Genomic DNA, 13,208 nt, shown 5'->3' on the forward strand with positions numbered 1-13,208 from the left:
GGAAAGGTTAGCTCAGAAGAAGCCTTCTTCTCACCACCAACTCTTTAATGGTCCCTCGGGGGACAGGGGACCGTGGCAGCTGTGGGTGTGGCTGGCCACGAGTTCCGCAGCTGTGGCGTGAAAAGATCTGCCTGACCAGAACCACGTTCCTTAGCAGCACCCCAGGACAGTTTATGAAATCCATGTGGTTCAGAGTTCAGTGCACACACCGAGGGATCCGGAGAGAAGGCAAAAATAACACAGCTCACTGCGAAACTCTGGGATTGGGAGGGACCAGACGGGGTGAGGGAAAGAACAGTTAAGCACATGCCATGTAGCAGCAGCAGGCAATTTCAAAAATGTCCGCGTCGGAGACTCCAGTCCTGCCCTCTGAAGTGAGATCAGCCCGCACTGGAGCGCAGGAGAAACTCCCATCAGAGGGCAGAACGTGACCATTCCTTGTCCCCCGGTACAGATCGAATGGCTTTGTTAAGCACAGGCAGAACAGAACGCCACATCCGGCCGGCCTCGCCGCCGTTAGCAGCCCAGTGGTCCTTGCAGCGGCCCCAGCGGTCGCGCCGGAAGCCAAACTGGTGCCAGGTTTCGCGTGCGTGCGGTTCCCCAGAATGCACGTCCCAGCATTGACAGGCAGGGGCCGCGGTCACCGGAACATGGCGTTCTCTTCCCCAGATGCTGTCGAGAGACGCCTCAGAATTGCAAAGCGCTTAGAAGGGTTTAGGGATCGCGAGGGGGAGGGAGGGGAAAAACCGGTTCATCGTTCTCTCCAAAGAAAGCAAACAACCCCAAACACTTATCACCAACTAACGTAACACTGTTCCAAAAGAGCAAAGGCCACCAGAGGTAGCTGCCTGCCGTCAGATCTTGCTATCCCCTCCTGGCCGGGTTCCGCGGAGGTGCATGGGGCAGCGAGACCTCTGATGGCGAGCGAATTTCAAATGCTTTTCCTAGAACAAGCATCCTCTGCCACCTTTCCTGCAGCAGAACGCTTTACCTAGATACAGAATATTTATATACTGTGTATGGTCAAGCCGTCCCAGCTCTCCTAGTGTTTGAAATTCCTCCTTTTGAAGACAAAACCAAACCTGCGAATCCCCTGGTACTTTCCCCACAGGAATAACAATGGTTTTGGCAGCTTGGCTGTGGGAGAAAGTCTCGAACGGGAGGTTCTGCGAGGTTACTGTGGTGGAGACACCTCTTCTCCTGTTTCCTCCTGTCATTCCGCCCCTTTTCCCACCCCCATTGGCCCTCCCCCGGCGAAGGAAAAGTCAGCTTACACCGTCGCCCCCAGCATGGTTTCTGTCTCTGTCAGGATCTCGTTCTGGTTGGAATCCAGTCCAAAGAATTTGACCTTGAGTCCATCGACGGGGTGGACCACCGGGACCAGCGTGATTCTCGGGAAAGTCCTGGTGGCTAGCTCGAACCGGCTCGTGCTGGCCAGCTCGATGGCGAGCGCCTTCAAGAAAAGCTTGGCCAGGTGTTTGCCGAGACAGGTCCGTACACCCCCGCCAAAGGGGAGGTAGTGGAACCTGCCGTCTTTGTCTTCGGTGCGGTCTTGCCCAAAGCGATCGGGGTCAAAGACGTCCACGTCCTTGAACACGGGCGCGGTGTCGTGCGTGTCCCGGATGCTGTACATGACGCTCCAGCCTTTGGGAATTTGAAAGCCCTAGAGAGGAGGCAAGGGGAGAGAGAAACAAAAAGGTGTCAACGGGAACATGGCCATACACCGAATGAGACCACGTGAGCTGAGTGAAGCCGCTGCGTTGGAAGGGGACGTGGGGACGTAGTGAGGTCCCCCAATCATTAACAGAACATGGTTCTGGGAGGCATGAACAGGAGTGTTGTGCACAAGCCACGAGGAGTCATTCTTCCGCTCTACTCTGTGCTGATTAGGCCTCAGTTGGAGTATTGTGTCCAGTTCTGGGCCCCACATTTCAGGGAAGATGTGGAGAAATTGGAGAGGGTCCAGAGAAGAGCAACAAGAATGATGAAAGGTCTAGAGAACATGAGCGATGAGGGAAGTCGGAAAGAATTGGGCTTGTTTAGTTTAGAAAAGAGAAGACAGAGAGACATGATGGTGGTTTTCAAACACAAATGCCCTGCGTGGGATGGGCAAGATGGGAGCCAGAGCCATCACTGGAGAAGACACCTCTGAAGGGGAAAAGCCAAAGGGATGCAAGCCATTAGCAAAGGTGTCAGCAGAAAGTGACCCTCAATAACAAGAATTTCCACTGTAACAGGTTCATCCGTTGGAAATGACAGACGAGGAGAAAGACCAGGGTGTATTCATCGACCGCAAGACAACTAGGAACCGCCCGTGTGGTGCAGCTGTAAACAAAACCCCAGCCACCAAATGTGAGCCTAGGATGTATCCAACCAGGTATTTAAGCTGCCACACAAGGCCCTGATAAAACACCAACGAAAATATGATGGACGAGTCTGGCCACCCATCTTCAAGAAAGAAGCATTTGAACTGGAACAGGTGCAGGGACGGACGATCGGGGGAAAGAGGAGGAAACAATCAGAGCTGGGCTTATTCAGCCTAGAAAAACGAAGGCCAGGAGGGGGCTCTGATAGCTCGAAGGACGTCGGCAGGGTAAGCACCAGGGAGAGCGAGGAGCGATTTCAAATAAAGCACAAGGGGGCCACAAGAGCAACTGAGCATCGACCAGCCAGGAATAAACTGAGGCTGGGAATGTAATGGTGGTTTCTAACCACCAGAGGAGATTGGTCCAGTACGGCCTCACCAGAAGGGCGGGGGGATGGACTGAACTGGTTTTATGATGGCGCTGGCAAAGCGTAGGATCAGGATGGTAAGACTGGTGACCTGCGGCAGCAGGGACTGGACTCTGATAATCATAGAATCATAGAATACTAGGACTGGAAGGGACCTCGAGAGGTCATCGAGTCCAGTCCCCTGCCCTCATGGCAGGACCAAATACTGTCTAGACCATCCCTGATAGACATTTATCTAACCTGCTCTTCAATATCTCCACAGATGGGGATTCCACAACCTCCCTGGGCAATTTATTCCAGGGTTTAACCACTCTGACAGGGAAGATTTTCCTAACGTCCAACCTAAACCTCCCTTGCTGCAGTTTAAGCCCATTGCTTCTTGTCCTATCCTCAGAGGCCAAGATGAAAATTTTTTCTCCCTCCTCCTTAAGACACCCTTTTAGATACTTGAAAACGACTATCATGTCCCCCCTCAATCTTCTCTTTTCTAAACTAAACAAACCCAATTCTTTCAGCCTTCCTTCATAGCTCCTGTTCTCTAGACTTTTCATCATTCTTGTTGCTCTTCTCTGGACTCTCTCCAATTTCTCCACATCTTTCCTGAAATGCGGTGCCCAGAACTGGACACAACACTCCAACTGAGGCCTAACCAGTGCAGAGGAGAGCGGAAGAATGACTTCTCGTGTCTTGCTCACAACACATCCCAGAGGTGTCTTGCTCACAACACATCCCAGAGGTCTCCTACAGTCTGAGTCAGTACCCAGCCAGTGGCCTGTCCTACCCTTGTGTCCCATTGGCCTGCCTGATGATAAGCTGCCAGCGTCCACCCCAGTGGTGGCTCTGTTCCAGCAGGCGAGGCAGAGACCCCGCCGGGCGTCCCTACAAAGCACCCGCCACCCCTATCGGGGGAGAAGGCGCAAGGGAAACGCCAGCGCCCCCGGGCCGTCGCACTCACGTCCAGCTCGAAGGTCTGCAGCACCGTCCGGTACCCGCCGGAGATGGGGGTGAAGAGCCGGAGCACTTCCTTGATCACGCAGTCCAGGTAGTGGAGGCTGCCGATGGTGTCCAGCCGGAGGGAACCTTCACAGAGGCAGCCGTTGTGCAAGATTCCTTGGCTGCGGAGCTCTTCCCGGAGCTTCTCCAGCACGCCGGGATGCTTCAGCAGCTGCATGACCAGAGAGGTGCTGGCGCTGGCCGTGGTCGCGTAGGCTGCAAAGATCAGCTCCAAGGTGCCATCCTGGAGGCCAAAAAAAGGAACCCGGGGTTATAGCCGAGGAGGCTTACAACCACGGTGCTGCCTTCGGACAGGGGCACAGACTAGAACGGGGTCGTGCCCGGCCGGCCGCCAGCAGAAGCTCAACTCTGGCACTAGGTCCCGGCTGGAAGCAGCTTTGTTTCGCCACAGCCTGGTCCCCGAAAGACATTTTATTTCCAAGGCCCAGTGTGGCCCCAAGCTCTCCTCAGGGCTGCCGGGCGGTAGGGCTGCGGCACGTCACCCCATGAGAGTGCAGGAAGGGGCGCTGAGCAGAACTGCAGGGAATTGGCAGCACCGAGGCAGAAGTGGCTAGAAGAAAACCCCGCAATACTTAACGGCTGTGTCTAGACTGGCAAGTTTTTCCGCAAAATCAAATGATTTTGCAGAAAAACTTGCCAGCTGTCTACACTGGCCGCTTGAATTTCCGGAAAAGCACTGACGATCTCCTGTAAAATCATCAGTGCTTTTCCGGAAATATTATGCTGCTCCCGTTCGGGCAAAAGTCTTTTTCCAAAAGACTTCTGCGCAAAAGGGCCAGTGTAGACAGCTGAGATTTGTTTTCGCAAAAAAGCCCCGATGGCGAAAATGGCGATCGGGGCTTTTTTGCGCAAAAGTGCGTCTAGATTGGCCACGGATGCTTTTCCGCAAAAAGTGCTTTTGCGGAAAAGCATCCTGGCAATCTAGACGCGATTTTTCCGAAAACGCTTTTAACGGAAAACTTTTCTGTTAAAAGCATTTCCGGAAAATCATGCCAGTGTAGACGTAGCCAACGTGTACATTGGAAAAGGTTCCGAAAAGGGCAACAAAAATGAGGAGGGGGCTGGAACGGCTGCCGTAGGAAGAGGGAGTAAAAAGACTGGGACTTTTCAGGTTAGAAAAGGGGGGATAGGAGAGAGGTCTATAAAATCATGAGTGGTGTGGAAAAAGTGAATAAGGAAAACGTATTGACATGTTCCCACAATATAAGAAGTAGGGGGTCCCCCATATGAAATGCTTAGGCAGCGGGTTTAAAACAAATCAAAGGAAGATTTTCTTCACTCAGAGCACAGTCAACCTGTGGAACTCCTTGCCAGAGGATGTGGTGAAGATTAGAACTTTAACAGGGTTCCAAAAAGAGCTAGATGGATTCATGGAGGTTATGTCCATCGATAGCTATTAGCCAGGATGTGTAGGAATGGTGCCCTAGCCTCTGTTTGTCTGGAGGTGGGTGGCAGGGGAGGGATCACGTGAGGATTATCTGTTGTGTCCCCTCCCTCTGGGGCATCTGGTATTGGCCCCTGTGGGCAGACAGGCAGCCTCTTCCCACAGCCAGGGGGGCTTCCTTTGGCACTTAGCAGCCTGCAAAGCCCCCTTATCTGCCTACCTAAGGAACAAGCAACATCCCCTGGCACATCCCACACACGCACACAGGCTACGTCTACACTACGCGTTTTCGCGGCAGAAAATATGCAAACGAGGACCTCATTAGCATACGTCGTGATCTCATCTGCATATTTTCTGCCGATCCGTGTTTGCGCTTGGGCTTTTAGCGCAAAAACGAGCGGTGTGGACGTTTCCTTTTTGCACAAAAACCCTTTTTCCCGCAAGATCGGTAGGCCTCCTTTCTGGGGGCATAAGGATCCTGCAGGAAAAGGGGTTTTTGCACAAAAAGAAAACATCCACAGTGCTCGTTTTTGCACAAAAACCCCCTAGCGCAAAAACGGATCGGCAGAAAATATGCAAATGTGATCGTGGCTTATGCTAATGAGTTCCTCATTAGCATATTTTCTGCCGCAAAAACTCATAGTGTAGACGTAGCCACACAACAGTGCCGGACGCTGGTTTCCTCAACCCGAGGGTCAGCGCTTTGGCTTCCCTGGAGCAATTCCGGCTTTACGCCCAACTAAATTGCTTCTGATCTGCACAACCACACTGCCTAGCCAGACAGGGGGCTGGTGGCTCGGACGCTCTCCTGCCCAGCACTGTGTCTGGGGTGCTCTTTCCTCCCCCGCCCCCAGGTTTAGCATGCCCCCCAGGAAAAGGGCAGACTTCACTCCAAAGGGAGCAGCTGAGGCCCTGCACGGCCAGAAAGTTCCCCGGTCAAACGGCTAACGTGGCATGGGCAGCAGAAAGGACTCCCCAAGAGTCCCCAGGGGATTTTCTTTCCTCCTCTCCACATGTTCCTCCCCCCCCCCCCCCCCCCCGGCAATTTGTGGCTACTCGCCGGTTTGGAGCCAATGTTCAATCCAACAGAAATAAACAGCCAAGCTGAAGGGCGTCCGTGGGGTTGCCAACAGCCTACAAGAAGCCGATGGCCGAGCTTACGGCCCGTGGGCAGTCAGGAACGAAGCGCAGGGTGAGGCTAGTAGTCGAAACCCAGGTGTGGGCACCAGTAAAGCCTTAGTCCCTGGCTCAGACACAGACTCGCGACCCCCTCCGTGCCTCAGTTTCCCTTCCTGCACAATGGCGGAACAGAACCCCGACCAACGTCCCAACAGCTCTGGGAGGACTAGTCATGCTCATTCAATGCGTGAAAACCAAGGGCGCTGCTTTGTAATACTACTGCTCCCCAGAAATGCCCTTCCCCAAAGCCAGGGATAGGGGGGCCCAAAAAACGTGGCTCTTGGGGGAAAGTCTGGTCTGCTGGCACTGGGTTTGATCCACGCAGAGGCCACGAGAGGGCTGAGCTACTGCTGGTATGTGGCTTTGCCAATAAGGCCCGGGGCTTCCCTTCACTGCCCTGCCGACACCCCTCCGGCCCGCCCTGCCAACACCCTTCTGTTAATCCAGCCTCTACCCAGCCCTGCCACTGCGTTTCGCTCTGTGCCCGCCTGCTCCGGCTGCTCCCAGCTAGTGCTGGCCGTGAGAAGTTGCCTGCCGATCTCCCGCAGTGGGTGAGACAGACACGGCGGTGGGGGACCGGGGAAAGGGAAGGAGGAAACTGGCCAACGGGAGGAACCGAACGCAACCCGCCGACCGATCCCCCCGCCCTGCTCTCACCTTCAGCTCCTGCATGGTCAGCTCTTTGCCGTGCTCCTTGCCGCTTTCGATCAGGATGTCCAGGGCGTCGGAGTAGTCCTTGCCCTGCGTGTTCTGCAGCTTCTCCCGGATGGCTTTCTCCAGCCCCTTCTGCAGTGTCTCCCGTGCTCGGATTCCCTGCAAACCAGCCCACCATGAAACAGCCGCTCAGCAGACGGGCAGCGCAGCAGCTCCCCCATGCTAGAACTCCCCGAGGACACAAAAAGAGGGTTTGATGGGCTCCCAGGAGAGAAACAGAGACCAGGGACCAGAAAACTTTGCCTGGCAAAAATCCGGGAGTGGCTGTGGGACTCCGACGGGTCGATTCCAGCACCTGGGCAGTGTCAGCGACTTCTAGCCACTGGCCCAGTGGAGTCGAACCAACACAGGCACAAATGGCTCCTCGTGCCCACGTTAACCTGGCTGACCTGGTTAGGGTCTCCAGATACTTTAAAAAAAAATACCGAACATGGCAGGAACAAAATTGGTTGAGAAAAAAAAAAACGGTCACTGTGCCTTTAAATCCATGTGCTCCCATTCCCCCACTAGACGCGGCAAGGGAAAAATGTCCCCACCAGCCTGCCGTCCGAGAAAAAACATGTCCGCTATTTTCTGTTTTTTTTAAACCGGACAGAGGCCGCAAATACCGGACTGTCCAGGTAAAAACTGGACACCTGCCAACCCTAGAATTGGTCCAGGCACTACTGCGGGTAAGTCCCTGTTCCGCACTCAATCGGAGCTGCAAAGCCCTATGGGGGATCTGTGGCTGGCCCCCTTAGAAGCAGTGACTTCCAAAGGCCAACACTGCGGCGTGACACAGCAAGAGGCGTATTTTGGGACTGACTCTTACGGCAGCGACCAGTGTGCTGTCTCCAACAGGAATGAATTCAAGACAGCCCTTGCTTGTGCAGGCAAGTAGATTCGATCTATAACCTGTACCCACCCGGTTACCCTCAAGGAGCAGGAAGAAGGCCAGTGTTTGGTAGAGGGGTACCCTGCAGCTGACAAGACCTAGGCACATGCAGCCAGTTCAAACAGCATGGGTGCATGGGTGCAGATTGCTGCTTCTAGCACGTTTGCAAAACAAACAGCTCTTCGCACAGTAAAATTCTCCAATGCAGACGAGATTATGCTGAGCAAACCCTTAGCCCATCTCCCAGACGGTCTGTGCCCTGAATGAGACAGAACTTTGCTATTTGGGGAATGCTTTAGAGAGCCTTACAAAAATCCTGGTACTATTGCATATAACTGCCTTGCCTAGAAAGCAGGCCGGAGTTACCAGGAGTCCAATGAGGTATCAGACTTCAACGCCACAACATCACTAAGTCCAGCAAGCCAGCTGCTTGTGCAGGGCTGGGTCTTGCTGCAGATCAGGGTGAATTTGGGGGGAAGGGGCGGAGGGAGCAGAAAGAGGAAACATCTGTGGGAAAGGTCAATTTGTTTTTTTAAGGACAGCTATTGGAAGCTGCTCAGGGAGCTGAAACGCTTTCTCCTTCAAGGCCAGGAATTTGTGGTTCTTTCCGACCTTCTGTCATCCGAGTGTGGCCTCATCACTGCATTATCCACCTGCCTCCCAATCACTAATAGAATCTATTCTTTACCCCCTTGGGAAACAGCGGACTATGATCCCCCATTTACAGATGGGGAACTGAGCCATCCAGCGGCTAAGTGACTTGCCCAAGGTCACAGTGGAAGCCGGTAGCAGGGCCAGAAATTCACCCCAGGTCTCCTGAATCCCAGCTCAGTGCCAGATCCACAAGACCATCCTTCCAAACTATACTCGGGGCCACCGCTCAATCTCACGGCCATAAGGGGGAGTCAGAGGAGCCTCTTACCCTCCTGTAGCCACTGAAGGGCAGGTCCACGGGCAGCGAGAAGACGTTCTCCACGAACTGCTGGTAGACCTCGAAGAGTCGGGTGAGCTCCTCGTCAGAGATGCAGAAGCCCAGCAGGACGCGGATGGCCATGCGGAAGGTGAGCTTCTGAGACTCGTAATAGACATTGATGGGTTCGGGATTGCTGCTCCACATCCGGAGCGTATCCTGGATCACCAGCTGGATCTTCGGGAGGTAACTCTCCAGGGCTTCGTGGCTGAAGATTTTGGAGAATACCTGCAATACAAACCACACGTAGATCAATACGGGCCCGGGCTCTTCCAGCCTTCCCTACTAGCCAAGGACTATGTATGTGACCCTCACACCTAGTGGTACTTAAACCGCTTACAGCAAAAGCTAAGTATAAGGGAGTTCTACAGCCAAAGCTGAGAGCCAGCTGGGTTTATAGTTCTGAGGTTCCCAAGTTCAAATCCACTCAGTGGTGGTTACGCTGGTGTCTCCCATTATGCTAGCTGCTGAGCAATGCAAGATCCCTGCCCCAAAACGCTGAAAGTCTATAAGCAAGATGGGCAGAGGGGAGGAAAAATGACTCCCCCGAGGTCACTGAGTAGATCAGTGGCAGAGGCAGGAAGACAGCCCAGTAAAGTGTCGAGCTCCTGAAAGACCTTCCAATAATAAAACAGTACACAGGCAATGCTGCAACCAGCATGCCACGCCCCAGTGCTCACGAGCGACCCTACATCACAAAGCAGCACGTGAAGGCCCTACAATAACACAGCGGCGAGCGAGAAAGGAAAGTCTGGGTCTACAGAGTGCGTTCTTTTCAATTCTGCACTTAAGTCAGCCCTGCAGGAGACGGACCCAGCTCCCCCATCTGCTACAGGACCTGTGTGTTGTGCAAGGTCCCCAGCAATGCAAGGAATGTTCTTTGCTTTCCCCCCTACCCCTAGCCCTCCCCCCGGCTGTAATCCCCAGTTGGCTAACTCCACAGCACACGCTTTCATTCCATCCCCCCGCCCTCCGCTCGACCGCCCCCCCAGCCCCGTATCGCAGAGCGCCAGGGTGGAAAAACGCTGTTTGTTTATTTTGTATTAACTCTCACCCACGCTGCCACGCTCCGGGCCTCCAGGACCCGAGAAAACAAAATCAAATCAAGCCCCAGCCGAGTGCAGCGTGCTTGCCAAGGTGAAGGTCAGACGAGACGGCGCAACCTCCCGGCTCACGCCGAGGAGACGAGGGGGCTTGCGGGGAGGGAGGAGCGGGCCCCATTTTATCAAATTAAAAAAAAGAAAAGAAAAAAAAAAAAAAAAGAAAACCCCAAGCCAAAGCCCCTCCAAGCACGTAACCTTTAAAGCTGTAAATGTGAGAATTTCCCCCGCAGTCAGCACTGGAAGGGAAAGGTAACATTTTCCTGGCCGTGACCCTGCATGGCTAATGCCCGGCGTCGCACACTGGAGTTTGTTTGCTGAAATAACACTCCTGGCCCTTTAAAGCCAGGCCCTGGAGACCCAACAATAGCTGGTTCATAAAGTGCTCCAGGCCTTACACGTAGTGACCTTTGGGCCACAGGAGGGGTTTTTCCGTAGCTCGGGGCGAGGAGGAGCAAGGCGAGGAATGAAAGCCGAGCCCCCCGGGGCTGGCACGCTTTGTGGCTGTGCATAAAAAATATTCCGCAGCCACGAGCCGGCGGGGGAGGCGGAAAAGCAGGAGGGGGGCGCCGGGGCAGGGGCGGGGGAGACCAGAAGGAGCCGAAAAGGGCAGGAGAAAGGGATTGATCGTCTCCCGCTTTCTGGAGCATGGAGCCTGCCCGGCGCATGGCCGCGGGACTGATTCTATTTTTAAGCCCTGGACGGAGACGCGTGTGGGTGGGGAAGACACATTTCTAAAAACCGGGGCTAGTAAACCTGACAACACGCTGGCGCTGCCAAGCCCCGCTGCCACCCCCGCGCCGAGCTCCCCACATGCCCGGACTGTCCCGAGCGAAGACAAGGCCTCCCCCGGCCCATGCTCCAAGACCCATCTGGGCCAGGGCTAGCAGGGAGGGGAAAGAAATAAACATGTGTCTGCGGGTTCCAGTAGCTGGGAAAGAGACGTGTCCCCGGTGGCCGTGACCGGGACACCAGGCTGGGTACGGTGCCAGGTGCAGAAATGTTGGCCGCTCTTAGTGATTGTTGGCACCCAGAGCCCAAGAGCTACCGGGCGGTGGAAACCTCTACCACCATGTGCCAGAAGGGGAAAGAATGGTGAATTTCTGCCTTCCCCGCCTGGGACCGCAGGGCGATTGCTAGAGAGGCCTCTAGCATTAAAACCAGTGACAAAGGCGGCCTAGCAGCAATGTTCCCACACCTGTGTGTGGAATAAATTTTGTTCTATGCACCAACACATGGACAGATGTGCACCACCAAGGGAAACGCATGTTGCTGGCTGAGGGCGCGCTGCTAACCAGCTGGGTGGCCTCAGAATCTCTCCCGGGGGCTGCCCAGCTTACAGGAGACACCGCCTGGAAGATGCCAAAGGCTTAACCCCCCAGGTCCTCTTGACAGAGGCTCAATCAGTCTTGGCCGGTTGGGATGTTGTGTGGAGGGAGAGGAGATTGGTAAAGCAAGAGGTGACATATGGGCCTCCTGGACGCGAACCTCCAGCTGGTGCACCCACAAGCAACTCCCACAGAATCAGCGCCCGTATGTTCAGAGCCAGATTAAGGGGGGGGGGCTAGCCGGGCACCTGCCCAGGGTGCCAACCTATGGGGGGGGCCTGATGGCAGCTGTAAGGGGCGCCACACGCCCGGGGCCGCACTGTGCCCCTTAGAGCTGCAATCAGGCACCGTGCACCCGATTGCAGCTGTAAGGTGTGCAGCACGCCGAGGGGTGGGGCCATGCATGCACCGAGCACCCGGGGGCGGAGCCACGCATGCGTCGCATGCCCGCTGCCCGGGGCGCTGCCTCGAGCCGGCCCTGCATGTGTTCTGGCCCTGGGTCTGACGCTGATGCTTTATGAGCACCGGACAACACATTTAACCAGCCCCGTGCCTCAGTTTCCCCCCTCGCCCCCTGAAAGACAGGGCTGATGCAGCATAGAATGCGCCGGGGTTTAGGCTTCAGAGTGAGACTCTGGAGACCCGGGCTCAAGTCCTACTGCTTATGTGACTTTGAGTAAGTCACTTGATCTCCCTGGGCCTCCGTTCCCCATCTGTACAATGGAGAGAATGACACTTCATTTCTACCAGCCTTCTTCTCCTGTTTGGTCTAGAGAGAGTGTAATCTCTCCCAAGCTGGGACTGTTTCTTGCTGCCCTCACTGTGCCGCTAATGGCTAATAGCCATTGATGGACCTAACCTCCATGAATGTATCTAGTTCTTTTTGGAACCCTGTTAAAATCCTGGCCTTCACAACATCCTCTGGCAAGGAGTTCCACAGGTTAACTATGTTGCATGAAAAAATACTTTCTTTGGTTGGTGTTTAACCTGTTACTGATTCGTTTCATGTGATGAGCCCTAGTTCTTGTGTTACGGGCACCACAAGTAAATAATTGGGACTAGTGGGCAAGCAATAAAACACAACACTGGGTGTGTTACTGCATGCCACTGCCCTTTCCTGGATAGAATCAGGACTGCTGAGCTGTGTGCCATAGTCCCTTTACTGGTGCCTATGGATGCATGATTCTCCTGCAGGGAACATGTGTGTTGGAGCAGGAATACTCACTTCTACCCCTGGAGCCAGCATGAAGCTGCGTTCCCTTGGCCCCGGGAAAGTAAAATGGGGTGCAGCACAAATGCAGACTTGTGGAGGAGAGGGTCATAATTCAAAATGACCTGGACAAACTGGGGAAATGGTCTGAGGCAAACAGGATGAAGTTCAATAAGGACAAATGCAAAGTGCTCCACTTAGGAAGGAACACTCAGTTTTACACAAACAGAATGGGAAGCGACGGTCTAAGAAGGAGCACGGCAGAAAGGGATCTAGGGGTCAGAGTGGATCACGAGCTAAATAGGAGTCAGAAGTGGGACACTGTTGCCAAAAAAGCAAATATGATTCCAGGAGGCATGAACAGGAGGGTTGTGAGCAAGACACGAGACGTCCTTCTTCCAAGAGGAGACTGAGGGGGGATATGATAGAGGTCTATAAAATCATGACTGGTGTAGAGAGGGTAGATAAAGAAAAGGTATTTATTAGTTCCCTAAATAGAAGAACTAGAGGACACCAAATGAAATTAATGGGGAGCAGGTTTAAAACTAATAAAAGAAAGTTCTTCACACAGCGTGTAGTCAACCTGTGGAACTCCTTGCCAGAGGAGGCTGTGAAGGCTAGGACTATAATAGAGTTTAAAGAGAAGCTAGATAATTTCATGGAGGTTAGGTCCATAAAAGGCTATTAGCCAGGGGATAAAAT

At 54.0% G+C, this 13,208-nt stretch overlaps 1 protein-coding gene across 1 annotated transcript in view; it reads right to left on the minus strand.

Moving 5' to 3' along the window:
- Nucleotides 1–508: 508 nt before the first annotated feature.
- CYP26B1 (cytochrome P450 family 26 subfamily B member 1) overlaps nt 509–13,208 on the minus strand; it is a 46,543-nt gene continuing 33,843 nt past the window's right edge. Inside the window, exons 4-7 of the mRNA XM_075931044.2 lie at nt 8,821–9,096; nt 6,968–7,123; nt 3,689–3,970; nt 509–1,663 (exon numbers count right to left, since the gene is read on the minus strand). Of these exons, the coding sequence (XP_075787159.1) occupies nt 1,271–1,663; nt 3,689–3,970; nt 6,968–7,123; nt 8,821–9,096 (1,107 nt within the window). The 3' untranslated portion in view covers nt 509–1,270. The remainder of the gene's footprint in view (nt 1,664–3,688; nt 3,971–6,967; nt 7,124–8,820; nt 9,097–13,208) is intronic.

The sequence above is a fragment of the Pelodiscus sinensis genome, chromosome 4 (genome assembly GCF_052426305.1).
Source record: "Pelodiscus sinensis isolate ZL-2025 chromosome 4, ASM5242630v1, whole genome shotgun sequence".
Classification (NCBI taxonomy): Eukaryota; Metazoa; Chordata; order Testudines; family Trionychidae; genus Pelodiscus; species Pelodiscus sinensis.